The 27,943-nt window shown below is 51.3% G+C and overlaps 1 protein-coding gene across 1 annotated transcript; it reads right to left on the bottom strand.

The window, feature by feature from the left end:
• Window positions 1-17,986: 17,986 nt before the first annotated feature.
• BSND (barttin CLCNK type accessory subunit beta) lies at window positions 17,987-27,124 on the bottom strand. The gene is made up of 4 exons (XM_077136310.1): window positions 26,646-27,124; window positions 21,329-21,417; window positions 19,321-19,620; window positions 17,987-18,392 (listed from the first exon to the last, which is right to left on the bottom strand). The coding sequence occupies exons 1-4, from the start codon at window positions 26,820-26,822 to the stop codon at window positions 17,987-17,989; spliced, it is 972 nt and encodes a 323-aa protein (XP_076992425.1). The 5' UTR covers window positions 26,823-27,124.
• Window positions 27,125-27,943: the final 819 nt, after the last annotated feature.

Raw genomic sequence — 27,943 nt, forward strand, 5'->3', positions numbered from 1 at the left:
AAAGGAATGTCATTATTGCAGGGTGCTGAAAATAGATGTTAATTAATACTTTAAAATGTCACCTTATGTGTGAGACTAAAGCAAAAAATGTTTATTTGTTACAAAATTTATATTTTGACTAGAGCATTTCCTAATATAACTCATGTAGATAGTTTGATTGAATGTCATAAGTACTTGGAATCTCAGGTAGGACATGAGATTTTGTTGGTTTGTCCAGAGTGATGCCCCAATGAATCCCAGAGTGATTTGATCAGTGACTGGAAAAGTGTTTGCAAGCCCCCTCCGGGGAATGGTGAGAGTGGGGAGAAATTCAACTTCCCCAAGTTTAATTCTTGATATTCTCACAAGCAGTGTGGACAACCAAAGCTATAGGCTGAGCCCCCAGTCTTGGGGTTTTTTCATACAAAACTTAACCCCACAAAGGATAGGTCAAGTCTACTTAAAATTTAGGCCTAAGAGTCACCCCCAAGAGAGCCTCTTTTGTTGCTCAGTTGTGGCCTCTCTCTCCAGCTAATATGACCAGCAGTCTCACCACCCTCCCCCTCTCTGCATGGGACATGACTCCCAGGGGTGTGGACCTTCCTGGCAACGTGGGACAGAGATCCTGGAATGAGCTGAGACTCAGCATCAAGGGACTGAGAAAAACCCTAGAATGAGCTGAGAATTAACATCAAGGGATTGAGAGAACCCTCTCGACCAAAGGGGAAAGAGTGAAATGAGACTAAGTGTCAATGGCTGAGAGATTCCAAACAGAGTCGAGAGGTTATCCTGGAGGTTATTCTTATGCATTAAGTAGATATCACCTTGTTGTTCAAGATGTAGCGGAGAGGCTGGAGGGAATTGCCTGAAAATGCAGAGCTGTGTTCCAGTAGCCATGTTTCTTGATGATGATTGAACAATGATATGGTTTTCACAATGAGACTCTGTGAATGTGAAAACCTTGTGTCTGATGCTCCTTTTAGCTACTATATCAACAGAAGAGTAGAACATATGGAATAAAAATAAATAATAGGGGGAACAAATGTTAAAATAAATTTAGTTTGAAATGCTAGTGGTAAATGAAAGCGAGGGGTAAGGGGTATGGTATGTATAATCTTTTTTTTCTCTGTTATCATTTTATTCCTTTTTCTGTTGTCTTTTTATTTCTTTTTCTAAATCGATGCAAATGTTCTAAGAAATGATAAATATGCAACTACGGGATGATATTAAGAATTACTGATTGTATATGTAGAATGGAATATCTTAATGTTTTGTTTGTTAATTTTTTTTAATTAATAAAAAAAGTTTTAAAAAATCTAATTGAGGATGTTTGCACATATAAAAATACCTTACAATAAAATACCTTACAATTAATAAAAATGATTAAAGTAGCAAACTGTTTTAGAGATATCGTTACACAATACATTTTTTTAAATTGTGCATACATTCCGACCCAGCAATGTTACTTCTACCAATTTATCCAAAAAAAAAAAATTAGACAGTGGACAAAACAGTACTATTGGTACAAAAATCATTGTGAAAAATGAAGTATACAGGAACCCTAACATAATCTAACAAGGACTCCAGAACTACTTGAATTCCTTCAATGGTTCAGCAACCCCAATATCTATCAATGGAGGGACCCGCTTTAGTCTATTCACGTGATGGACTAATTTGCAGCTGTTAAAAAGAATGAAATCAAGGTTTATATCCAGATATGGAACGATGTCCCAAATCAATTGATAATGTTTAAAATCTCTGTTATGATCTGTGGACAACTGAAACAATGCCCCCCCACACCCCCCTAATATATTTACTTCCTAAGAACTGGAACCTGTATTACCTTATTTGGCAGAAGACATGGTTAAGTGAAGGCTCTGGAGAGGTGGGGCTTATCAGGGATTATCTGGGTGGGTTCTAAGTCCTTATAAAAGTCCACAGAAGGAGAATGGCACACACAGACCCGCAGAGGGAAAGGCCATGCAAAGACAGAGACGAAAGTTGGAGCCAAGGGACACCAAAGGTTGCTCACAGCCAACAGAAGCTCAAAGAGGCAGGAAACCGGTTCTCCCACGGAGCGCTGGAGGGACCAGCAGCACCTGACACCCGGATTTCAAACTTCCGGCCTCCACGACTGTTCTCGCGAATAAGTGTCTGTTGTTTTAAGCCACCACGTTTGTGGTAATTTATTATGACAGTCATGGGAAATTAGTCATTGATCCCATTTCAACGGAGGTAAAATATTTACCTTTGCAAAGACAAAACAAAATCTAAGGTATAAACCCCGAATTAAGTTGGGGGGACTCTCAACGTCTGGTATGTAGTCCTGTAAGGTTTGGAATTGTAAAATAAGCGTGCCTCTCCTAAGAGCCACTTGGAACGCCTCACCTTTGTCCGCAGCCTTGCAATTTACAAAGCGGTTTTACTCTCGTTCTCTCATTTGCCCCTTTGTCACAGCGCCTGCTGGGCTGGAGCATTAATTCTGCCTCAAAAAAAAGATAAGGAAACTGCGGGGGTGGGGGGGGTAGCACTTTGCTGACATTACATAGTTTATGAATATAAGTGAGTCTAACCCCCCTCTTGAGCTGTCTCTTAAAGTTCAGGAAACCCGGGGGGGGGGGGGGGGGTGGCTGGGAATCTGAGGGCTGAGTCACTGCGGCTGCCTCCATGGAGTCAGGAATCCTGTGGAAACAGGGCTGGCTCTGAGCCCAGCCAGTTAGTGCAGTCCATGGAGGTGGTGGGCTGGCGGGGAGGGCAGAGGGGAGGTGGTGGGCTGGCAGGGAGGGCAGAGAGGAGGTGCTGGGCTGGAGGGGAGGGCAGAAGGGAGGTGGTGGGCTGGTGGGGAGGGCAGAGGGGTGGTGGTGGGCTGGAGGGGAGGGCAGAGGGGAGGTGCTGGGCTGGAGGGGAGGGCAGAGGGGAGGTGGTGGGCTGATGGGGAGGGCAGAGGGGAGTTAGTGGGCTGGTGGGAAGGGTAGGGGAGAAGGGGGAAGTGAGAGGCATAGAGGAAAGGTAGTGGGTGAGCAGGGCAGCATAGAAAGGGGTGGGGCTGCAGTTCTGTGCTTGAGTGCATTGGCTCCCAAGTACGATAAGGGCTGCATCAGAAAGTGACAACTATCAATGGCCACTTGCAAATCTAACTTTCAGTTAATGTGTGTGTCTCCTCCAGAGGACCATAAACCTGTCATTGCAGGGGCCAGTCTGAATCATCTTGACATCCCCAGCATCTGGCCAGAACTTGACCCAGTGTATGTTTAATGAATGATTTAATTCCTCACCAAGTACCTACTATGTGCCAGGTACTATTCTAGATGCTGGGTGTCATGGTTAGGGACATGTGTCAACTTGGCCAAGTTGTGGTAGCTGTTTATCTGAATTGGCAAGTACTGGCCTGTCTGTTGCAATGAGGACATTTCATAGGATTAAGTCATGATCACGTCAGCTGCATCCACAGCTGATTCCATCAGCCAAAGGGGAGTGTCTTCTGCAATTAGTGATGCTAAATCTAATCACGGGAAGCCTTTTAAGGAGGACTCAGAGGAGACAGGTCCCATTCCTGCTTCGGCTGGCGAGCTTCTCCTGTGGAATTCATCCAGGCCCTCCATCAGAGTCGTCGGCTTCACAGCCTGCCCTGTGGATTTTGGACTCTGAATTCCTGTGGTCACGTGAGACACTTTTATAAATTTTATATTTGCAAGTGTTCCCTGTTGATTCTGTTTCTCTAGAGAACCCTAACTAATACACTGGGTTATTATATTATTATATAATCTGTGAACAAGATAGACAAAATCCCCTGCCCTCGTGTAGCCCTTTCTTTAGCAGAGTGTAAACGATAATAAGTCAAACACGCAGTATGAGAGATGGCAATAGGAGCTATAAAGAAAATGAAAAGGGAAGGGGATTAAAGGTTGGTAGGGAAGCCGGATGGGAGAGCTGCAGTCTTAAATGGTCGTCCCAAGAGGCCTCACTGAGCAGAGGACATCTGCAGAGAGGGGCTGAAAGAATGAGCCATGAGGACACCTGGGAGAAGAGGTCTTAGGCAGAGGGACCAGCATGTGCAAAGGCCCAGAGGTGGGATGTAGCCAGGAGGGAGCATCCTGAGGGGACCAGCTAGCAGCCCATTCAGTACTGGCAGGGGTGGAGCAGAGAAGCAATATGATGTGATTTATGCTTTTAAAGGATCGCTCTGACTGCTGATTAGAAAATAAACTGTAACAGACAAGGATAGAACCACAGAAACCAGCCAGGAGACTGTTGGTGCATCTGAGAGAGAGAAATAGTGGCTTGGATGGAGTTAGCAGTGGGATGGTGAAAGGGGTTGGATTCCAGATATATATTGAAGGTAGGGCCTATTGGATTTGCTGAGAATTTAGATGTAGGACATGGGAGAAAGAGAAGAGGCAGGGGTCAAAAGACAGAGTTGCCACTTATTGAGATGGGGAAGTCCAGGGAAGGAGAGGCTTTGCAAGGAAAATGTGCTCTGGTAGGACCTGCCTGAGCCGTTTATGGGATGTCCAAGCAGAAGTGTCACCTAAGTAGTAAGATATGAGCTCAGGGCAGAACTGAGCTGCGTGTTGTCAGCACAGCGATGCTATTCAAAGCCATAGGCTGCCAAAATCACCAAGGAAGTATGTGCAGGAGGGGAAAGTAATCAAACTGCCAGTAGATCAAGGAAAGTGAGGATGGAAAATTGATTTAAAGGATCAGATCAGTGGATCCAGTGATCAGATTTAGTAACATGAAGATCGCTGGCATGATAAGACAAAATCCTGGTTGAAGAGGGTTCAAGAGAGGATGCAGGAAAAGAAACTGAAGTCAGCCAGTGAGTATGGACAGCTCTTTCAAGGAATTTTCCTATAAAGAAACCAGGAAAATGGTGGCTAGAAGGAGTATGAGACCAAGAAAATTTTGTTTTTCTAGATTGGGGGTATTGAGCATAGGTTGTGATCTGATAGGGATGATAAAATAGACAGGGGGAAAGCAAATGATGTAGGAGAAAGGTGGGCATTTCTTAAGCAGGGAAGGTAGCGCATAGTGAAAGGTTTATCCTTAAGACAGGACATTCACTTTATCAAGAATAACAAGCAGGAAGGGGGAGGAGGTCACAGATGCTGGCAGGGGGGAAGATGTGTAAGTTCTGTCTTTATTGTATCTAGTTTCTCTCTGTGATAGGAAGCAAGTTGTCAGCTGTAAGAAAGGATGGAGGAGACGGTTTTGGAGGTTTGAGGAGAAAGGAGAAGGTATGATGTTGCCATCAGCTGGCAAGGCAGCACTACATGGACTGGGAATGTACGCTTTGGAGCCACCCAGGCCGGATTGGGCGCCCAGCTTAGCTTCTTACTACTTGTGTGACATCAGGCAAGTCACTCAGCCTCTTGCTTATGTTTTAGTTTCTTCATCTGTAAAAAGGGAATGATGATAGAACCTATGTCACAGAGGTTTCTGAGGATTAAATGAGTCAATATTTGTCACATGCTTAGAAAATGCTTACAAATTATAAGCACTATGTAAGTGTTTATTAAAATATAACAGGAGAAAAAAGAAGAAAAACAAAATATAACATATGGGGGTGCAAGAGTAGAATTCTCGCCTGCCACGTGGGAGACCTGGGTTCGATTCCCAGTCCACGCACTGCCCAAAAACCCAAAAACCAAACAAACAAATGAAAAAAAAAAATGCAGCAAATGGTGCTGCAATAACAGGATACATGGAAAAATAATGAAATGTGACCCCACCATATAGCATACAAAATATATATACATACATACATATAACATAAATAACCTGGCCAGAGTGAGTGGACTCAGGAAGTGGTGGGTATGGGACACCCTCAAGGCCCCGCGTGGGATTTGGGCTTCACAGCCTAGCGACTCCAGAAAGCGTGTGAGCTCCTTCCTGCCCTGTTCAGCCAGCTGCCTGGGTTCAGAAGCAGAGCTGGCTTTAACCAGGTTTGCCCTGCAAGTCTGGGGATGTGAGCCAAGGCGCCAACAGAAGGACGGAGGCTCAGCTGCGAAGGGGTGGGAGGGTGGGAGATGGGTGGTAGGTAGGAGCTGAAGAATGTTGGAGGAGGAAGTGAGGTGGAGAAAGGGAAAACGGTGATCAGAGACGGGGATGTTGGAAGTTGAGGCTCTGGAGGCGTGGCCCGGAGCAGTAGGGGGCGTTGCCAGGAGCGGTGGTGGGCGTGGCCCGGAGCAGTAGGGGGCGTGGCCCGGAGCAGTAGTGGACGCGGCTGTGGGAGCGCGCGCTGAGCACGGCCTTGGAGGGGACGGGACCGAGAGGCCTGGGCACTAAGAGGGTCACCTGCGTGGGTGGGACAGGATTCGCGCTGGAGAAAGTGGCCGTGAGCCAGAGCGGAAGCCTTAGTCGAGGAGGGGTGAGGGGTCATGGCCCCCACCCCATCCCGAGGTGTAGCTGAATGACAAAAGCTTCAGCACAAGCGTAAAGGTGGAGTGTCTTTAGAGGGTGGAAGGACGGACTATCTGGAAAGTAGTGGGGAGCAGGTCCCGGGGTAGGGAGAGGAAAGGCGGGAAGCTGGGTCCTTAGGGGGCTACGGGATTCTTTTCTTTTCCTCAGAGAAAAAGTGGAAGGAAATGTTCCAAGTGAAGGGTTTCAGAAAGGAAGGAAGGAAAGAAGAAATTGGCGCGGAGCTGGGGGGTGGGCGGGAGTGAGGAGGGAGGGAGGGAGGGAGGGAAGGAGGGAGGGGGGAGGGGGAGGGGGGGAACCATGCCTCTCTCAGGAAGCTCCAGCCTGTCAGGGCAGTGGCCGTGTCCGGCTGGGCCAGCAGAGGGCGCCAGTGCCCGGTGTGAGACCCACTACTGCCCAGGTCTGGCAGAGCCCTATAGTCTCTGGTACCCTGCTCTAGTACCAGTGGCGAATCAGACCGGCCCTGCCCTTGGCAAGCCCCTGGGGAGGCAGATAAGAACACAGATGTCTGTGATAAGAGGCAGGAGAGAAGTCACAAGGGAAGGAATAGGTATGGTGCTGTGAGAGCGCAGCCAGATGATCACTTGATCCAGGCAGGCTTCCTGGAGGAGGCAACTCAGGATTTGTGATCCAGCTGCAGTGAGGTGGTGTGTCCAGACAGTAGTGCATGGCCCAGCTGGGCAACACTGGGACCAGAGGTTGAAGATGGTGGATGGAGCTGGATTTTAATGGCTCTTGAAGCCAGAGCAAGAAGTGGCCCCTTTTCTGAGGGTAGGATTTCCCTAAGAGGTTCTGAACAAAAGAGGGCTGGGATCAGAGCATCAGCCCCAGTGATATTTTCACCTGCTCCCAAGGCCCTGCCTTGGGAACCACGACACTCCACAATCTCTCCCTTACCCCTCCATCCAGGGGCTCCCTTGCTTGCACTTAATGGAGAAAATGTACCCTTTCTCCACCCATGCACCTCCTCCTTCCATGCTGGCTTAAAGGGAAGAGATGTCCAGTCTCTCCATCTTTGCCCTCCAGTCTCCTCCAGATCTGACCTCTCTATCTATCTCACCAGTCCTCCCTCTCCCCACCCCACCAACAGCCTCTGAATACACTCAGATTTCTTCCACACACAGAAATAAACAAAACAAACAGAAAAAATCCCCCCATCTGTTCCTACATCTACTCTTACACTCACTCCTTATCCCCCCTACACAACCCCCAAACCCCTGCAACTCCTCAGGGCTCCCCAGGCACTGCTCTTGCCACAGCTTCCTCAGTTCCTGCTTGAGTTTCTAAAACTACATTAGAAGTTGTAGGGTGGAATGGTGGACAAATCTGTGAGAAGTGCAGATTCCACTAACTGACCTGGAATCTCTAGGAGCTGAGCCCAGGAACCTACATTTTATAAGCTCCCCAGGAGATTATGAAGCTGCCCAGAGTGTGGGAACCACAGATTTACTACGTCCTCGTGTGTGCACTGCCTCGCTTGGTGCACCCCACAGCCACCAGGGTGATCCGAGCCTTGGAGCACTCTCTGAACTCTTTGCTGTGCACCCACAGCATTCTGAGCTCTCATGTCTCTGCTTTACCATGAGATATTGACAGTCTGTGCAACAGTTTCTCCCCCTGGACCAGGAGCGCCTACAGTCCAGGCCATCTTTTAGTTCATTTTGTGACCTGACTGGAGAGAATAGTGTTAGAGCCCAGTGACGATGCAGGAAAATTCCTCTGGTGGGGGTGGTAGTTTGTGGTAGTCAGAAGGCATGAGGTCTGTGTGATGCTGTCCGCCAGCCGAGGAGGTAGTGGCAACAGTGGGGGGCAAAGAATGGAGGATGGAGGCCTAGTGGAAGCAGAATAGATAGGCCTTGGCAGTAGAGAAAAGTCTCACCTGGAACAGAAGTTCTAATCCAAACACACTGCCGCCTCCAACACACGCCCTGGCCCCTGCACACCACACCAAAACTGGGTCATGCGCTGGCAATTTGGATCCAAAAGACCCCAAGTACAGGCACCCAATTTGCATCAAGTGCCCCTAGGCCTAGGGGGGAAAGGAAAGAATTCCTGGCATTCCCAGGGCAAGTAGAGGTGGGGACACAGAGAAACGGGTCATGGGCAGCTTCAGATGCCACCAGCTCTCACCCCCCAGGCCAACCGGTTCCCATCCCTTCCTGGTGGGGTGTTAATGGAGCAAGGAGGTCTGTAGTCTGGGCCTGCCAAGAGGGGGAGAGACCCCAAGTCCCAACCCAGCTGTAACCACTGGGCCGCCTGCCCCAGCCTGGCTCCTCTTCCCGGGCCTCTCACCAGCCCCATGAGGCAGGCGGACAGGGGCTGCTGCCCCCACTGTACACTGAGGTCCCGGGGGGACAGGAGAGATCTCCCAGGGAACACGGGGCAGATCCAGATTTCTACCCCAGGCAGGAGATGGGGTGGGCATTAACTGTACCCCATTATTTAGATGAGAGAACTGAGGCTCAGGCTGGGGATTCTGGGGGTGAAGGGGGTAGAGGAAGGAGAGGGAGAGAAGAAGATGAGTTGTTGTGAGTTGACGCTGGGGAAGGAGGTGGGGTGGGGGGAGGCGTCACAGCCACATCCCTGAGGAAAAAAAAATCATCGCTGCTCTTAAAGGAGTCTTGCCTCTGGTACTCATCTCGGGTAGCACCTGCCTTGCAGGGAGAAGATCAAGTAGCTGACAGGTGAAGGGACTCCCAGAAGCAGCTACACAGCCAGGATGTCTGTGTCCAGGATACGGCAGGGGCCTGGGGGTGGTCTGCCATATCCTGGAGTAGAGAATCAACGCCATTCCTCTCGGCTTCTCCCTTTCATTCTCTGCTGGCTTCCGCCTCCTCTTTCCTTGCTTTACTCCAGGGTCACTTTCGCAGTGCTAATCCCTGGTTTGTTGTGGGAAGCGATGGCCCCCGCCACCGCCTCATGCAAACCTGTGTTTACAGCTGACACAGGTGCTGCGGGGCCATGAGCCCCACCTGCTGACCCCACAGCCGCCCCATCCTCCCGGGGCCTCAGGCTCAGCTCCCAGAGCAGCCGAGGCAGGGCGCCTTCTTCCCCCTGGCCATCGGGAATCCTCCTGAAGGACCAGCCAAAGAAGGAGGGAGAAGGACAGACGTGTCCTGGTGGGAGCTGAGGGACGTGCCGAGGCCAGGAACACCCTGTCTGGCCTGGAAGCTCAGAGTGGAGATGGTGGGGTAGGGGGTGGGAGACTGAAACGGCTGGAGTTCCCCTCGGCCGGACACCCTGGGGACCATGCTCGGTTCCCCTCTTCTCGCAAAAACTCAGGTTTTCCTCTTGCACCGGGACCAGGACATTTGCCCTGCCTCCCTCGTAAGGTCAGAATCATGGGCTGATTGGGAAGGGGCCAGCATAGGTCAAGGCCAACCCCCTGCTTGGTGCTTGTGCCCACTCTCAGCAGGCCTTCCCGCAGGCATCCTGGGATTTAAGGTGAAGATAGCAGTGACCTGCCTGTTTATTTTTTATTAATAAAACCAGTATCATTGCTTCTTTTCTGACCATAAAATGCTCCTTTCTGATCATTAGTTACATGCTCATTATAAAAATTTCATTTAAGTAAAAAATATGAAGAATCCCACCACCTAGAGATGACTCACTTTAATTTTTTTCCTATTTGGACATAAAGATCTATTTATAGGATCATATTCTATATACTCGTTGGGAGTGCAGATGGCTGCAAGTACACTAGCGTAAATGAGTGAGGGTTCGCTTTCTCACATAGCTAGAAGGCCGGGGTGGCCGGCCTGGTCCCCAGCTTGACAATGTTGGGTCCAGCATCTCTGTGATTTCTCTTGGCGTTTCTCTCATGGTGGAAGAGAACTGCTGCAGCATCCAGCCACCTCGTCGGTGCTCACGACCACAAAGCTACTCACCTCTGCCTTTATAATCCAGAAAGCAAAAGACTTCAGAAGCCATTCCCAGTAGTTTTATTTTTAGGGTCTGTGTGCCAGAACTGGGTCTCATGGCCACTCCTAACAGCAGAGAATAGTATCAGCATGACTGGCCTTTTATCAGTCAGACCGTATCACCCGGTAGTGGTATGGGCTTCCCCCCAAACAAAGGAAAGGAAGGAGGGAATAGCAATGTCTGCCGCGTGTTCTTTTATCAACTCCCTTTTCCTTAATTACGTATCACGAACATTTCTCCACATCAAGAAATATAGACTCAGTTACTCATTTCACAGTTGTTTATTGAGGGTCTGTCACGTTCCAGTGCTTAGCTAGGCACTGATGATACGTTAATGACTCTAATAATCTTGTTCTCGTGGAGCTCTGCATCCAATGAGGAATAGAGTGCTGTTGAAAAAATTCCCAAATGAATGTGAAGTCACAGCTATGGTATGTACTGCAAAGGAGAGGTATGTAGTGCTGTGAACGCAGGTAAAAGGGGGATTTGATTCAGTCAGGAGGGTCACCATTTTTAATGGCTGTATACCATCCCTTTGCATAGACATAGCATAAATATTTAGCCAATCTCCTATTGCTAGGCATTGAGACTCTTTCCACTTGTTAACTATGGTGAACAGCTCCACAAAAACACCCTCGGTATACCCGTCCAACCATTTCTTTAGGATTAATTCCTAGTAGTGAAATTGTTGAACCAACTTGTTAAGGAAACTAATACACCTGGCCAAATTGATCAATTCTATTCCACAGCAATGTAAGAGACAGCCCTGCTCCTCCACGCTCTGCCAAGGACACTTAGGATCATCTTTCAAAAGTGTTGCCAATGTTATGAGTGAAACATCGTTTCCTGCTGTTATTGTTTGCATTCCTTTGATTATTCGAAAAGTTGGCTACATTTGTGTTTGTTTCTTTTAGGGAGTCATAAATCAATTCCTTTTCCTATCAGATTCTTGTCTCTATGTTAAAAAGAATTCTTTCTATCAGAAATGCTACTGTCCATTCTTTGGGCAGCTCTGAGCGTTACAAAGTCCTTGGGGGACCACTTTAAAAAGTAAATACCAACAACCAAAAACTAAACCTTTGCACTTTAAGGTCACCTAGTTTGTTTTGCAGACTCCTGGATCCCCTCCACAACCTCTCTGGGTGGAACACTGGATTCTTTTTTAAGATTTGTTTGTTTTTTAATTGTAAAATACAGCATATATACAAAGCAAAGAAAGAAAAAACAATAGTTGTCAAAGCATACTTCAGAAGTAGTTACAAAACAGATTTCAAGGTTTTCATGGGCTATCATTCCACCATCTCGAATTCTTCTTTCTAGCTGCTCCAAAATACTGAAGGCTAGAAGGAATATTAACACAGTGATTCAGCAATCATACTTGTTTGTTAAATCCCATTTTCTCTGTTATAACTCCTCCTTCTCCTCTGATCTCTTTCCCAATCTATAGGGATCTTTAGGCAATGCCTGTTCTGACTTTTACATGTTGAGAAGGGGTGTTGACACTAAATCGTAGGGGGATGTACTTAATTGGTAATCTTGGAGAGGCTGGTCCCTCTGGGTTTCAAGATTTATCTGACTTAGGAAAAATCCAGGAATTATAGGTTCCAGGACAGCAAACTTAGTGCATGAAACCTTTATAGAATCTCAGTTTGAGACTCAACAGGAGGGATGTTGGTTGGGGGTTAGCTAATCATGGCAATTAGCACTATCTATTGAAGCTTGCATAAGAGTTGACTCCAGAATAGCCTCTTATTTCCATTTGATCGCTCTTGGCTACTGATGTCTTATATCATTACACTTCTTTTTCCCTTTTTGGCTCGGAAGGTATGTCGACTCCATGGTGCCAGGGCCAGACTTAGGACACTGGATTTCAAAGCTTCCCCAGGAAACACCACTGTAGCCAGCCCAACCGGGTCCATTGATCTGCATGGGGAAGGACTGATATTATAGAGCTTAGATGCCAACCTCAGATCTACACCATCTCCTGATGTCTATACATTGTATTTATTTCTCTCATCTCTGCAAATGATAACAATAATAACAGTAATAAGCATTATCTAATCTAATCCTCACAACATGCTTATTAGGTAGATATTTATTATCCCTGTTTTATTGATAAGAAAACTGAGCACTGGAGGGGGTGAGTCTCTTGGCCACAGTCTCAAAGCTGGCCAGTGAAGAAGCCCGATTCTGGACCAGAGCTGACGACTCCAAAGCAAGTGCTCCTGTTCCCTGCACCCTGTGGTTTCTGTTCCTGGGCCAGCGAGTCTTCAGAGTGAATTCTGGGTTCAGTTCAGTTCCATTCAGTTCAGTTCCATTCCGCTCCACCAGCACTGCTGCCGCTTGCTTTTCCTAAGTCCTAGGGAATAGCGATATGAGCAGAAAGGGGTCCCTGTTCTGGAAGGATCTCCCAGTCCAGGAGGGGAGACCAGCATGCACACAGCTAGCCAGATGGGAAGGGCTAGAAACAAGGGGTACACAGAGTTCAGAGGAGAGGGTGGGCTGGAGACGGATTCTGCCCTGGGAGGGGCCAGCAGGGCCAGTTCAGGCCCAGAGAACAGGTGGAATTTGAGACAGGCCTTCAGGGATGATGAAAAAGGGATGCAAGGCACCCAGGCAGAGGGGACAGCCCGGGCAAAGGCAGGACGGCATGGTCAGATTCCAGTGCCCGCTGCCCTGGGGCAAATGGTGGACGATTCAGCTGGAAAGGGCAGTTGGCTCCAGATCATATACCAGACCGTGGAATCTGGCCTTTATGCTGTGGGCAAAAGGGAGTCATGGATGGCACGGGAGTAGGGGGTCTGTCTGCCCTCAGCACTAGCACAAGGAGAGGCACAGCTAGGCGCTCAGTGGAACTTGACTGTCTGACTTGATGTGTGTCTTTCTCATAGGGCCAGAATAACCTGAGGTTACTGGATGATTCCTGCCTGGAATGGGAGTTCCTGCAGCTACACCTCCCTCCTCTCCTACATTTAGACTTTCTCTGGAACAACGGGTAAATTATTCAGCCTCTCTGAGTCTCAGTTTCCTCACCTGGAAAGTAGGGAAAATGCATCAACCTTGCAGATTTTGAGGATGGAATGAGATCGTGTGGACATAGCATAGTAGGTGCTTTATTGAGTCTTATTACGTGTGGACCAGGTAGAAAACTGAGTGGAAAGCACACCGGCTCTGAAGACTTAAGTTTGAGTCCCAGCCCCATCACCTGCCGCACTCATCTCCAAGAGGATTAAATTCAGTGAGATAATACACATGAAGCACCCAGCACTGCACAGATGTTCCATGACCTTGTTTTCTGTCTTGACTGACCAGCCCAAAGCAATCCTGTTTCTCCTCTGTGCTTCTGGGATGCTGTCTCTCTCTCTCAGTAGGCACCCCCCTCATCACTGTCCCACAGGAGGCATTTTGTACATGCTTTAGCTCCCTGTTGTCTACCAACAGCCCATCTGCCCCCTCAACACCTGAAATGCAGGAGATGTTCTTTAACATCTGCAAAGAGCTTTCCTGCATATCTTTCCGATGAATCTGCTCATTCGGTGTCTTATAGATATGCAAGCGAGAGTTGCTCTCCACTGCATGAATAAGGAAAAGAATTGAGACTCGGAGGGGGAAAGGAGACTGACACTGTTGAAGCACCTACTACGTGCTGGAGGCTTCCTACCCATTAGTTCTCTTTCAATACAGCCAGAGAGGTAAGGTGTTGTCCTCCACACTGCATAAATGTGGACACTGAAGCTCAGAGAAGGACAGTAACTTGTTCAGGGTGACACAGCAAGAACTGGCAGAGGCTGAGTGCAAACCCAGATCTTTCTGACTCCAGAGTCTGGGATTTGGAACAAATATTTGCAACACGGGGTCAACAACTCTATCCCCCAGGGCTGTTGCAAGGACCAGATCAGATAATGGGCCTGAGGCGCCTGGTGAAGTGGCCTGGCACACAGTGCCCAAAAGGAAGGTGTGGAAATGGGGTCTTGTCCACTCTGCCCAGCTATAGAGAGAGAAGGGACAGAAGCCCAGGGAGGGACCGTAACTTGTCTAAGGTCACACGGCAAGCATTTGGCAAAGCCCAAGCTTCCTGCTCCCAGGCTTGCATTCTTTCCTTGTCCACCCCTTCCCAGGTAAGGGCAGGGGTCACCCCTCCAGGGCCTTTTTCTCCCAGAGAGTGGAAACTTTCAAAGTCCCTCTGATCTGACATAAAGAAAACCAGACAGTGGTGAGCCGAGCAAGGATTTCTGCTGTGGTTCACAAATACTGAGCCTGGGGGTGAAATTTGGTATCCCAGAGATTGCCAAGATGTTCCTCTGGCCCTTTCAGCATACCTCCCCCCAACCTTCATAAGGACCTGTCCCCCTCTCCCCCCTTAATCATCCAACTAGTAAGGGAACCTCACTAGTCCCCTTCTTTCCTGGAGTGAAGCACTAATGGTGGGATTTCAGACATTACGTTGGTGAAGCAAATCACAGTGCCTGGGATGGCCAGACCTTAAAGGACTCAGAGAGTCGCCTAACCCCCATGGTTGTCACCCTTTGTTTTATAGCTGGAGACCCTTCTTTTCAAATGAAACCCGCAGCACCTTCCACTCCCCATGCCCAGCGGGCTCCAGAGAGGACCCGTTGACTAGCAAGACCCGAGAAAGAGAAAAGGAGACCCTGATAGCCAGTCACAGTTTACCACTCATTTTCTCCCGTTGAGCAGAAACAACTTCATACAACGTCAGCATCAGACAAGGCTTCTCTGTGTTTTGTCAAGACAAAAACAAGTCCACTCTGAGCACGGGTGAAACAGGACACCATCCAAACCACAGGAACGATCAACCTTCCCCCTTTCCTGCCACTTCTTAGCAGCCTTAGCCTTGGCCTTGTGTTTCCTCCTAGATGAGATTGATGAAGATACGCAATCATAGAATTACCTTTGTCTCCTGATAGTATCCAATCGAGAGCAAAGCCCCACTCCCTAAATTGTTCCCCAAATCACGGAACACCTGCCCAGATCCCATAATAAGTCCCTCTAACACCCACTTACAAGAGACACCCCATGGCTCCCCCATGGCACTTGCTCTCCCTCACTGCAATAAATAATAAACCCAACTTGTTCAACTGCAGGTGTGCTCCTGGGGACTTCGTAGACCCTTGTCAGACTGATGTCACCAAATGTCCCCACCATAGCAGCCCTACGAAATTCAAAGGGAGGCACAACTCCCTTTTGCACGTGAGGAAACAGAGCCGTAGAGGAACTGGAGTATCCCTACATAGTAGGGCAACATATGACCTGTCACCCGGATGGATTTGAGCATGGAAGAGCACCCTACTAGGAACTAAACTGAGGCAGTGGGCATAAACCAGGACCATCCTGGGCGGATGAGGGGTACAGCGTCATCATCACACAGCAAAGAGTGTGGGGGCCACGGCTGGATCCCAAGCCTGAGTGTCCCTGGCCACCTGCTGTGAGCTGCCTGAACCCTGCCGGGTCCCCTGAGATGGCGTGAGCGACTCTACCCTGGCAGGCCTCAGCGGCTGGGACCTCTTGTTCCTGTGCCAGGCCCAGGAACGTCCTGTGATTATGTTGGGGAGCACACAGCCACTTCCCAGCCTTGGCATCGCTCACTGTCCCCCCACAATCGCTGCGTGGCCACCGGCGCTAGTGGCCCAGAGCGTACCCCCATATGCCAGCTGGCCACGGAGCCTCGCTTATCCTGCCCAGGGAGGGAAATGGGTGTTTTTACATGAAAGAATCCACAGGTGAATGAAGTTTTAAATGTTGAAAACTCTTTTTATTTTAGCTGTTCGAGCTGGGGCTCTTTCTGATGCGGCTTGCACGCTTCCCTGCCTTGGTAAGCAGCAGTGAACACGCTGCCCGCACCTGGTCCGAGGGCTCGGGCCGTGCACAGGGACATCCATTACCACGTCACAGCAGCAGAAGGGACAGGCCCCATGGCACTCTGCATCACAGAGGCTTTGAGACTGGAGGTAGAAATGATCCGGAAAGAAGAGGGCGTGTTTTTCCAGGGGCTGCGCTTCTGCCTGAGCATGAAAGGACACCCCTGCCCCATGGCCGGGACCCCCAGCCCTACCTCCAGTCCTGAAGCCCAGCCAGGTGAAGTTCTCCCACCCCCAGGTGGCCCAGGGTGCAAGCTCTGTGCGCGTGGACCTGGTTTGAGGTAGTGTCACTGTCCTTTCCTTTCTCTGCAGCTGCCACCATCCCTGTCCTGAGGCCCAGAGGGGCTTTGCAGTCACTGGCTCACTGAAAGCTCTCCTCTTTGAGGCTACAACACGGGGATGTCTTTGGAGGCTGCTGAGACAGCAGGAGCCATCTGTCCCTGCACACGATGGCTCCAGAAGGTTGCATGGTTGCCACTCTGCTGCCTCTAGTGTGTCCGTTTTTAACTTCTCTCAGCTTCTGCCCTGCAAGTCACTCCTTCCCTAACGTACAACAGACTAAGCTCGTGAGATGGTGAGATAGTGAGCCCTTCCCTAATGTACAACAGACTAAGCTCGTGAGAATTGTATCAATTCATCTCTCTTTCCTCCTAGAGACCTAAGCCTAGTAAATTCTCCATGAATGCCACACAAACCAAACTGAATTCGGCCAGGAAGCTTCATTTCACCCACAATCCCAAACCCATGCAGATGTATTCTGGAGGGACAGTCATTCTGGGGTGGGAGGAGCTGGCTTTGTGGCCACTATTTCCACAGGCCATCTGGAGGTTTAAATGGCAGAGAGTAAAGGGGCGGTGAGTCTAAGAGTTAGGGAGGTGGGGAGGGGCAATGCTATGGTGAAAGGGTCCTGGTCTGTTTCACACACCCTAGCAGCCACCTACTCTGGGCCAGGCCCCAAGCTGGGCACAAGAGACACCAAAGTGAGTAAAGGCAAGATGCTATCCTCGAGTGGGAAGCAGACAGCAAAGCGCCAGTGATAAATGCACAAGGCCCAGAGGTGGCCCAGGGCAGCGAGGACTAACTTGGTCCAGGAGGCAGTGACAGTAGGAAAAGCTTTCAGAGGTGGGACCCTATACAGGGGGCTGAGGGGTGTCGGGCAGACAAGGAAAGAAAGGAGACAGCTTGGGCAAGGGCATGGAAGAGTGGGGGGCAAGGGCTTGGAACCAGAGGAGCAGAGAGTGTGAGGGGGGCGACCAGGGGTAAAGTTAGGGAGGTCAGCAGTGGGCAGCCACGAAAGATTTTGAGTCTCAGCAAAGGACAGTCCCCAAAGGGATGCGAGCAGGGGAGAGACGAGTGAGCTGTCAGTGAAGGAGAAATACGCCCTCTACCAGGTGGACCAAATGATTAAACAAGGAACGGGGACCCTGAAAGGCCCTCACCAAGGGTCAAGAGCCCCAGGGGAGCAGCATGGAGGGTCCCAGTCAGAGCCCAACTTTGGGGGAGAGGCTAGAAAGGCCATCGAGAGCCCCAGCTGCTGCAAATCTCCTCTAGGAATCATATTTCACCTTCAAAGCTTTGCCAAAGAAAACTAACAATTGCAATAGCAATGGTCGATCATGATCAGCCCTCCCTCAAGGGTTTTCTCTACAGTCCTCAAAAATGCTCTCAGGCCCCCTGTCTCAAATGAACCCGTATATAATGCCGTTGGGCAGATAGGGAAACTGAGGCCCTGTGATGTCATGCAGGGGCTAGCAGCTGTGCCAGGCGGGATCCCAGGGGGCAGGTCCATCTCAGCCCTGGGCGTCCAGCTCGAAGCCCAGTTCCTTGTCCGGGAGGGGGTCCCCGGGCCCGTCGGGTAGTCCATAGTACAAGTCTTCCTCTTCCACCTCGGGCCCCTCCATGCCTGTGTCCAGGGCTTCCTGCTCCTTCCCCCTAGGGTAGTGCTGCTGGTGGCTGGGCACGGCTGCCTCCTGCTGCCCCTCTGGGGACATGTCCCCCGGCACGGGGGCATCAATCAGAGCGAAGTCATGGTAACGGTCCTGCTGGCACCTGCAGGCCCAGGGCTCCCACGGCACCAGGCCAAGCTGCTCCCCGTCAGGCGGAGAAGGGTGGGGGCTGCTGCCCTCGCTGGAGCCCACGTCCAAGTCCTCTTGGAAGGAGGCCAAGGGTGCAGCACCCTGGGGACAGGCTACGGGGCTGTAGGGGACAAAAGCCGCGAGGGTAGCTCTGAGTCAGACTGTCTGAGCCCAAATCACAGTCATTAGCTGTGAAACCAGGGTTGATTAGTTAACCACTTTGAGCCTCAGTTTCGGCCCCAGTAAAAAGGGGGAAACAACAGTACTCTCTGCTAGGGTTGTTTCCGAAGTTAATAGCAGATTATGTGTGCAAAAGCACTTCGCACAATGCCTGGCACGTAATAGGTGGTGAAGAAGTAGGAGCTATTATTACATAATTTTTTTTCCAAACCAAATCGTTCGTCCATTTCTCCAATCATTCAGGGGTCTCCTCTCAGCTCTCCTAGCCACAGTCTCTCTGGGACACCCCCATCTGTTTCCCTGTCTGTCTCCCCCATTGGACTGGGAGTTCCTGAAGGGTAGGGACCAGTCAAAGACTGGCATGGGGTAGGTGCCTCCTAATGTTGATTGAATGAATAACTGAATGGATGAATGAGGAACTCCGCTGATTAGCAGACCGGGGTGGGCGGGGCGAGAGTGGGGAGTGACTTGCCCGAGGTCACAGAGCAAGTCAGGAGCAGAGCCAGGGCTTTCACAGGGGCCAGGGAGCCAGACTTGCTCCCCACAGTGGGCACTCAGTAGAGTTCAAGGGCCTCCTGTGTGCCAGGCACTTAAATGTCTTGCCCTAATCCCTGCAACAATCCTGTGAAGCATAGGGAAACTGAGGCTCAGGAAGGGTAAGACACTTTCTCAGATCACACAGCGTAGGAGCCCGGATCTGACCCCAGGCCTGTCTGACTCCCAAACCTATGCTCAACCTCTCCATTCCCTTGAGCTGTCTCTCAGAGTGCCCCCCACCCACTGCTATCCTCTCCTTACTCCCCAATGTCTCCAACCCCCACCTGCCCCTTTCCTGCTCCTCCCCACTCCCCGTAGCCTCACGGGCTTACCTGGGCCTGCTCTGAGTGGGGTTTCCTTCTCCCCCATCCTCATGTGAACTGCGGTGGACCACCACATCGGCCTCCAGCCAGGCCTGCACGTCGAGAGGACCACCTTCTCCTCCATCACCGGCTCTGGGTTGTGGCTGCCCCAGCTCAGGGCCCAGCAGGGGGTGAGGGGCCTCGGCATAGCCCCCCATGGGCTTCATCTGGATGTGGCTGAAGTCTGGCAGGCTCTGATCATAGGCAGCTTCTTCCCACAGCCTAACGTAGGGAGGTTGGGAGCTGGGGGTGGGAACACATGAGAGAACACTGGTAGGTGGGCAAAGAGTCACTCAACACCCACCCACCCTGACCCTGCTTCCTCCAAGCTTTCAGTCTCCCCTAATCTCTCAGTAAGCCTTGGGGGAATGTGACTGTCCCATTTCATGGATGAGGAGGCCAAGGCTGGACCCCAGATCTCTCTCTCTGTCCAGAGTTCATTTCACTCACTGTCTCCAAAGCTAACGCAGAGGTGCCATCGTGAACTTGAGACCAATTAACATTTACTGGGAGCTTATTATGTTCCAGGTGGTGGACTAAAGGCTTTACACATCTTACCCTATTCTAAACGGCACCTTGAAGTGGAAACGATCGTTCCCATTTTATCAATGAAGACACAATTGCAATCACAGACTGCAGTTACTCCTTGCATGCCAGGGTATGTTAGTTAGCTCATCCAATCCTCACCTTGACTCTGGGAGATGGGAGGAAACTGAGGCACAGGGACTTTGGCTTGCCCCAGGTGACACAGCCTCCAGGTAATGGAATGGGGTCTCCAGACATCACCCTCTTGACTGCTGTGCCACAGTCCCTCCAGAAAGTGAGGTTCAGAGACGAAGCCCCTTGCCCAAGCCCACGCAGCTGGGAAGCAACAGGGATGCACACAGAACCCCGGCGGCCTGTGGCTCTTTCACAGGCTCGAAACTGTCTCCACCTCTCCCACCCACACCCGGGGGTCTATGCACTCCGTTCCTGCTGGGGCTTTTGGTCACCGTGTGCCAAGAGCAGAAAATGCCATCACCAGCCCCTCCCTGAGCAAAGCAGAGGGAGCCCAGAGCCCTGGCCCCCAGCCACTGGGCCTTCCAAGCATGGATCACGGCCCAGAGTCAGCTGGTCCTACTGCCCCTCCAGTGCCATGGTGCCCCCAGATATGCCCTGGTGAGCCTGGGCTTGCCTCTTCCAGAGGGAGGCAGCTCTGGGACCAAGCCAGGCCTGAGTTCAAGCCCCCCTCTGTCACTGACTCCCCATGGGGTTTTGGCTTGTCACTGAACCTCTCCGAGCCTCAGTTTCCACACCTGTTGAAAGGGCCTAACACCGCCCCATCTCACAGGGTTTCTGTGAGGACTGAAAGAGGTCATGGGTGCAAAGTGCCTGATTTGGTCTCTGCTGCCAAATAATGGCAGAAGCTATTCTTAGCACTGTGCATTCATGATCTCGCTTAGCCCTCCCCAAAACCCTGGGAGGTGGGAACGCTCAGTATCCACATTTTACAGTGGGGGCACAGAGTGGTAAGGAGCTTGTTTGACCCAAGTTTGTGGCACACCCCCAGGACCATGCTGGGGCCAGCAGGCTCCCCTGCCTTTGACTGCTTGTTAGCAGTACTAGTAGTCATACATCTTTGGGATTTAGGGCCAAACCTGTTTGGGATTTCTGGCCTGCCACTAATTCACTGATCCCCTGACAAGACCAAGTCCCTGAGCCTCAGTTTCCTTATCTGTAAAATGAGAATAATAATGCCTACCTGGCAGAATTGAGGGTTCAGAACTGTACGTGATTTCTAACAATGCCTTCCCAGTGATTTCACAGCAAAGCTAGAACCTGGAGCAAGTGGGGAGAGAAGGGGCCCGTGCCTCCTGCCTTCCCCTTCACTCTCCTTTGAAAGGGGATGCGGATGCTGTGTCTGCCAGCATCCTCCTACTGGATTGTTTCAAGGGCTCAATGCCCCAGGCCTCCTACCCCCAGAGGACCCAGCACCTACCCCTTAACCTCAGCAGCAAGCACGCTCTCCAACAGGCCCTTTGAGGACAGGATGCCTTGGAAATCCGCATCAGCTGGCACGAAGGTGATCTGAGGACAAAGGGAAGGTGGCTGATGGGACTGGTCGCCTGCACATGTCCTTGGCCGATGCTCTCCACGGAGCATCAGCCCAAGCCCCCCCCCACACACACACCCCAGGACAAGGTGTTTGACAAGGAGGGGCCTGCCTGGGGCCCAGTACCAATAGGTGGACTAGATCTCTGGGCTCCGGCCTCCCACCCTGACTCTCCTTCATTCAACCAACACATATCTCTGAGCACCAGTTGTGTGCCAGGGGCCCATCCAGGTGCTAGGGGACAGCAGTGAGAGACAAGCAGCCCAGAGTGTGAGCCACTCACAGGTTGTCACTCCCCGCCTCCTAGTCCAATGCCCAGCACATGCCTGGTTCCAAGTAGGCACTCCACCCATATTTAGCAGAAATTAAGTGCTGTCGTGGGTTTCTTGGAATGAAGGCCATGGTGGGGGACAGAGAAATGGATGGCCAGGGTCATGCCCACGAGTCCCTGTCCCTTAACTTGCAGGGATCAAGCAGCTGCTGTAAGTCTAGCACCCCAGATGTGCATTGGGCAGTGGACTTTGGGGGTTGGGGGGCTGAGGGAGAATCCTTGGGCCAGGCCTTCACTCTGGGTCCTTGGGCAGGTCATCTGTCATCCCAGGGCCTCTCTGTAGCTCCTCTATAAATTGGGGCTAGTGATATCCGTCTCCTAGAGCAGCTGTGAGGATTCAAGGAGGTAATATATAAGGAGTCCCCAACCTGGTACTCGGCGCATAACAGCTGATCAGTAAATCTGAAATTGTTGCTACTAATGATGAGCTTACCTGACTTCTGTGCATCTGGCTCTCTCCAGCTGAAAATGTGTTCAACAAATATTCAACAAGACCCTACTGTATGCCAGGCTCATAAACAGCAGCCCCTTTTTATCCTTCCCCATAGAGTTCACTGCCTGCACCCGAAAAGTTTCTGACCTGCTGGGGAGAAGGGAATGATGGATGGAGGGTATCTTAGAACTCCTGGGAGGGGTAAACTCCCCCACCACCACCAAGATGTCTGAAAATAAGGGAGGGGCCTGGGCAGTGATGGATAGATGGTCTGGTGAGCCACGGAAGCCTGGTTGCTAGTATAGATCCATGCCAGTGACCTCAAGCCAACCAATCCACGGCCTGAACCTCCCTTTCTCAACTTGAAAAAAGGAAAGCATTATCCACACCCTTCCCTCCTCTCAGAAGAGATATAATGAGATTGTGGGTTTGAAGAAGGTTTGAAACCCTAAAGTGTAAAGTCATTCATGCAATCATTTATGAAGCACTTGCTGTATGCCAAGCCCAGTGTTGGCCATGGGAGATGGAGTGCTGAGTGAGATGCAGCCCTGCTTCCAAGACCAAGACAGCCAGGGAAGCAATGGCATTGTACAGTGGAATCTCTAGGCTCCCTTTGGCACTGCACCCTCTCACGTGGGTCTCAGATATGTGTCACACGTTTGGGGGAGTTGCTGCCACCCACCACTGAGGACTCCTTGCATTTGCCAGCTGACTCTGTTCATCTTGAAGCTGCCTCTTCCTCTGCCTCATTACCTCACAGCACAGTCACCACCACCATCATCATCATCACCACCATCATCATCATCATTGCCATTATCATCATCTTATCAAATGACTGGAGGAGTAGGAAAGGCTGGGGTGTCTTAGGGCTTGGATGAGGGGTAGGAGGGGTACAAGGGATGGAGAGGCAGAGTTGGAGCTGGTGAGGGGAAATCAGACCATGCAGACCCCTAGAACATTAGACTAAGGGGGTTGGACTTTATTCAGAAGCACTGGAGGGCCCTGTGAGAGTTGTCAGCAGAGAGTACCCAGTCAGATTTGTGTGGAGGAAGATCTGTCGGTCCCTAGGGCAGAGTCAGGGCTGCGGGAAGGGTGGATCCATCAGCCACCAGTCAGGGGCTTGCTCCTCGGCTCCAGCAGAGCAGGCAGGAGTGGGGAATGGGGGACCTGTTGGGAAGAGGAGAAGCTGGACAAGGAGAGCTCATAACCGGGAAGGGGGCTGCCCTCCCTGCCCATCCTTCCCCCTCTCCCACCTCTCCTCCCACCCAGCTAATGAGCTCAGTATCTCCAACTGCTCCATCTACCGGAACTGTCCCAATTCTTCCTCCTTTTTCCAGCCCTAGACTCAGTTGACCACCAAATCTGAGCAGGTTGACTTCAGAAATTAAATGAGATCACGTGTGAAGGTGCCCAGTGCACCCAATGACTGGCCACAGCAGGTGCTCTACATTTAATGAACCGGAAATGTCTGCTCCATTACTGCAGTCTTGGGCTTAAATTCTGCTCTAGTCCAGGCCACCAGCATCTCTCACCTGGACCAGAGAAGACACTTTCTCACTGGTCCAACTGCCCCCTGAATCTTCCTCCCCCCAGCTGCCAGTATGATAGCTTTCTCAAACTGCAAAGCTGATCATGTCCCTCCCTTGTCTGATCTACTAAAGGGTAAGGTCCAAATTCCTTAGCAGTATTCCAGGCCCCACTGAGCCAAGCCCCACACCCTCTCTAACTTAGCTTCCTCCCTTCATCCTCCAGCAGCCACACGGATGCACTTCTCTTGCTCTTTCACCTGCATCTTTGATATGCTGGTCCTTCTGCCTGGAATATTTTACCCCATCTTCTCTGCCTGGTGAACTTCTACTTAACCTACAAAACCCAGTTCACCTTCACCACAAAGCCTTCTCCCTCCCTATCAGATAGAAAATTGTCTCCCCCATAGATGCTAAGCCCCGCAAAGTCAGGGGCCACTTAATTCATGTTAGTATCTACCACCCCTCACCCCCATCCTAATGGCTGATTCCATTCACTGCTATTTACATTTCTTTCAATCCAGGAAATTCCCACTTACTGCAGCCTCCCATATAGGTGGGCCCTGAGAGCCAGGGAAGGGAAATCAGAAGGAGAATGGGTACCAGTGCTCACTGGGGACGACTAGGGCCCCAGAACTGAAGAGACAAAGAGTAGGACAGGGGCCTCTCACCCGGGAGTACCTCCCTGCTTCCAAAGCACTTTCCTCCATTCTGTCATTGGCTTCGTCGTGTGCTGGCTCTTACACACGCACGGCCCAGATGCACACCTGTCACCTGTGTGCAGAGACTCGCCCCGTGTCAGGACGCCCCATCCCGAGGCCAGCGCCTTCGGTCCGCTCCGTGCAGGCGTGATGCCGGGACCCCACTCAGCCACACAGGGCGGGGTTCCCCCCATTCTCCAGAAGGAGAAATGGAGCGCAGGGGGTGGGAGGAGCACACTGCCAAGGTCACAGAAGTGGGGGGCGAGTCAGCAGGGGTTGGAATCTGGGCCGGTTGGACACAAAAACGTTTCCACCATGCACGTGGTCTCCACAGCAGCAACACAATCTATCAACAGTTACTCATTAAGCACCCTGTCTCTCCCTGCTCTTACTCTCCTTCCGGCCCCCTTCCCCCACACTGCTGCTCCTTTGACTCTGCCCACCACCCCAAAGGCAGCTCTGGCAAAGGGGGAGGGGGCAGGAAAGACCCTTTCCTCCACACCCCACCCGTCCTTTGCCGTCCCCCAGGGTCCAGCCTTCCCACCGGGAGGAGGTGACGTGGGTGGTGGGAGCCCCAGGACTTCTCCCCATGACCTCTGCGCAGGGCATCGCACAGACAGGGGAGAGTTGACTGTAAACTGCTTGGTAAATGACTACAAACCAGCCCAGACCGCCCCAGCATGGAAAGTGCTGACAGTCCGGGGCAGGCCCACGGACCGGGTGGGGGCGCCGAGGGCTGGGACTAGCCCCCAGGAACCTCCTTCCTCCTCTACTGAACCCCTAAGCACAACCATCCAGGCGGAGGTGAGGAGAGGGTGTGGGTGGTGGGGGCAGCCAGGGGCCTGGAGCGCTAGATGCAAGGACAAGCAGGGCCCTTAGAAGCACCCCCTTACCCCTCCCCACTTCCCGACTCACACATCAAACTGAGGCCCAGGGAGGGAAGGGGCTTAACCAAACTCTCCCAGGCAGTTAGAGGCAGACCCCAAGCTAGAATCCATGTTCCTCTCCTTGTCTACCTGTGACCTTGAAAAAGTCACTCAGCCTCTCTGAGCACTGGCTCCTCCTCTACCTCAGGAATTAGGTCTCTTGACATGCCCATTCCACAGGGCTGTTGGAAAGATCCATAGCAGAAACAGTGACAGCACTTTACCTAAATACAACACTTAACAATGTACAAAATCCTACATCCCATCTCTTCTCTGACCTTCATAATAATCCTGTGAGGCTGGGAGAAACAGTGGCTGGGGGCCCATTTCGCAGATGAAGAAATTGAGGCTCAGAAAGACAAAGGTCACACAGAGAGTTTTCAAGAGAGCTGGAACTAGAACCCAGGACTCCCAAGCTCTTCCTATCATTAGCCACTCACTGGGCTAGGAACTTGTAAAGATGGGAAAAATAACAAGCACTGTGTACAGGCCTGCCGTGGGATACATCTAACCCAACCCTGGGCCCTCAGCAGCTCTGGCACACACAATCCTGCCGAGGTGGAGGGTTCCTCTTGAAGTCACAGAGATCCGGGCTCCAATCCCACCTAGGAACTATGGGACCTCACCTCCCTGAGTCTCCTGCTGCTGGACTACAAAATGGAGCTCCAGAGGCACTGAGAAGCTCGGTCTGAGGGCGAAATTCCACCACCAATGCAGGAGTGCCTGGCAGCGGTGAGTACTCCTAAATTTTTCTCTCAAGCACATGTGTTTCATTTTGTCTTCCCATGGTGCCTACTTCAAGGCTCCAGACCCAGAGGGTGTCTGATCAATCCTTATGATAAGTGATGGATGGATAGATGGATGGATGGATGGATGGGTGGATGGATGGATGGGTGGGGGTATGGATGGATGGATAGATGGATGGATGGGTGGGTGGGGGGATGGATGATTGGATAGATGGATGGATGGATGGATGGATAGATGGATGGATGGATGGATGGATGGGTGGGTGGGTGGGTGTGTGGGTGGATGGATGGATGGATGGATGGACGGACGGGTAGATGGATGGATGGAAAGATGGATGGATGGGTGGGTGGGTGGATGCTCAGGAAAACATAAAGAAGAAAGGAGGAGGACAGAATGTGCCCCACAATTACAAGATAGCTAAAGAATGGGGGTTCGATGCATGGAACAGAGGCAGAGCCATCTGGCCCTCCTGGCCCCAGAATCCCAGAGGCTGGAGCTCCAAGCCTGACCCCACCTGTCCCCCCAACACCACCACCTACCTTGGGGTAGCACTGGCACATGCTCCAGATGGTGCCCCCAATCACCATGACAGCGCCCATGGCGTAGAAGGTGCCGTAGACCTGGGGCCGGTCGTGGCTCATGAGGAACGTCCCAAGTGCCAGCAGGAAGAGCCCCAGCACAATGAAGCCGATGCGGAAGGTCTTCTCCTCAGCCATGGAGGTGGCCTGGCCGGCCCTTGCCCACACACCCCTCACGGAGGGGGCGCCAGCAACCAGCCCAAACTACACACGCACAAGCAGACACACACACGCACGCATACACACACACGCTCACCCAGGGAGGGATGGAGTGCTGGGATCGCTGCAAATTGAAGCTTAAAGGCAGAGGGAGGACAGGTCCAGCTCTGGTCCCTGGGTCCACTGGTTCAACGAGGCTGGAGGCGTCACGCAGCAATGGTCCTGAGCACCCATGCACTACCTACAGCCCTCGCTTTCTCACCTTCCCTCTGGGCCGGACAGGGAGCGTGTGTGTGTGTGTGTGTGTGTGTGTGTGTGTGTGTGTGTGAGAGAGAGAGAGAGAGAGAGAGAGAGATGGGCGGGGGAGGGAGGGAGAGGGAGAGAGAGGGAGAGAATGAGCATCTGAGTAAGGGAGGGAAAAGGGGAGGTGACAGGGGTTGGGCCCCTGCCAAGGTTTTGACATCACCTCATTACCTGGAGTGGGGCTGAGCTGGGTGGACAGGAAGCCCTAGACCTCCCAATCATGGGACTTAGGGTACAACTCTCAGCCAAAAGATGTTAGAACGCCACTGGAGGACTCCAGGACCCCATAGGCTTGCAATCTACAATTCTGAATTGTAGACTCTTTGAGGTCATGTTTCCATCTGCAGTTCAAGAATACTAAGCCATATCTATTGGATAATGAGTAGGTGTGTGGTACTATTCTAAACATGTTACAGGTATGAATTCATTTAACACAAACCCCATGAGATAGGTACAATCACCTCCAGTTTGGACAGAGATACAGACAAGCAACTTACTCAAGGTCACACAGCTAGTGAAACAACAAAGCTGAGATCTGAACTCAAACCACCTCGTCCCAGAGACCATGTGCCTGGGTTCTGGGCACTACCACTTAGCCACAAAACTGCAGCTCTGGCAGCAGACTGCCCATGTTGGGTCCTGGATCCTCCACCACGGTCTTTATTAAATTACCTCCCTGTCCTTCTGTTTCCTCCTCCGTGAAACAAGGAAAATAACAGCACCTCCCAGGGCTGCAGCTGTCCCCAGGCCTGGCCTCCCAGGGCTCTCACATTGTACTCTATCAAGATCCGCTGGCA

Source organism: Tamandua tetradactyla, chromosome 2 (assembly GCF_023851605.1).
Source record: "Tamandua tetradactyla isolate mTamTet1 chromosome 2, mTamTet1.pri, whole genome shotgun sequence".
NCBI classification, from domain to species: Eukaryota; Metazoa; Chordata; class Mammalia; order Pilosa; family Myrmecophagidae; genus Tamandua; species Tamandua tetradactyla.

Coding starts and splice junctions, on each gene's coding strand:
- BSND (XM_077136310.1), bottom strand. CDS start 26,822: ATGGCTGAGGAGAAGACCTTCCGCATCGGCTTCATTGTGCTGGGGCTC. Junction 21,418..26,645: donor TGTGCCAGTGCTACCCCAAG/GTAGGTGGTGGT, acceptor CTTTGTCCTCAG/ATCACCTTCGTGCCAGCTGA. Junction 18,393..19,320: donor CCCACTCAGAGCAGGCCCAG/GTAAGCCCGTGA, acceptor TGTCCCCTACAG/CCCCGTAGCCTGTCCCCAGG.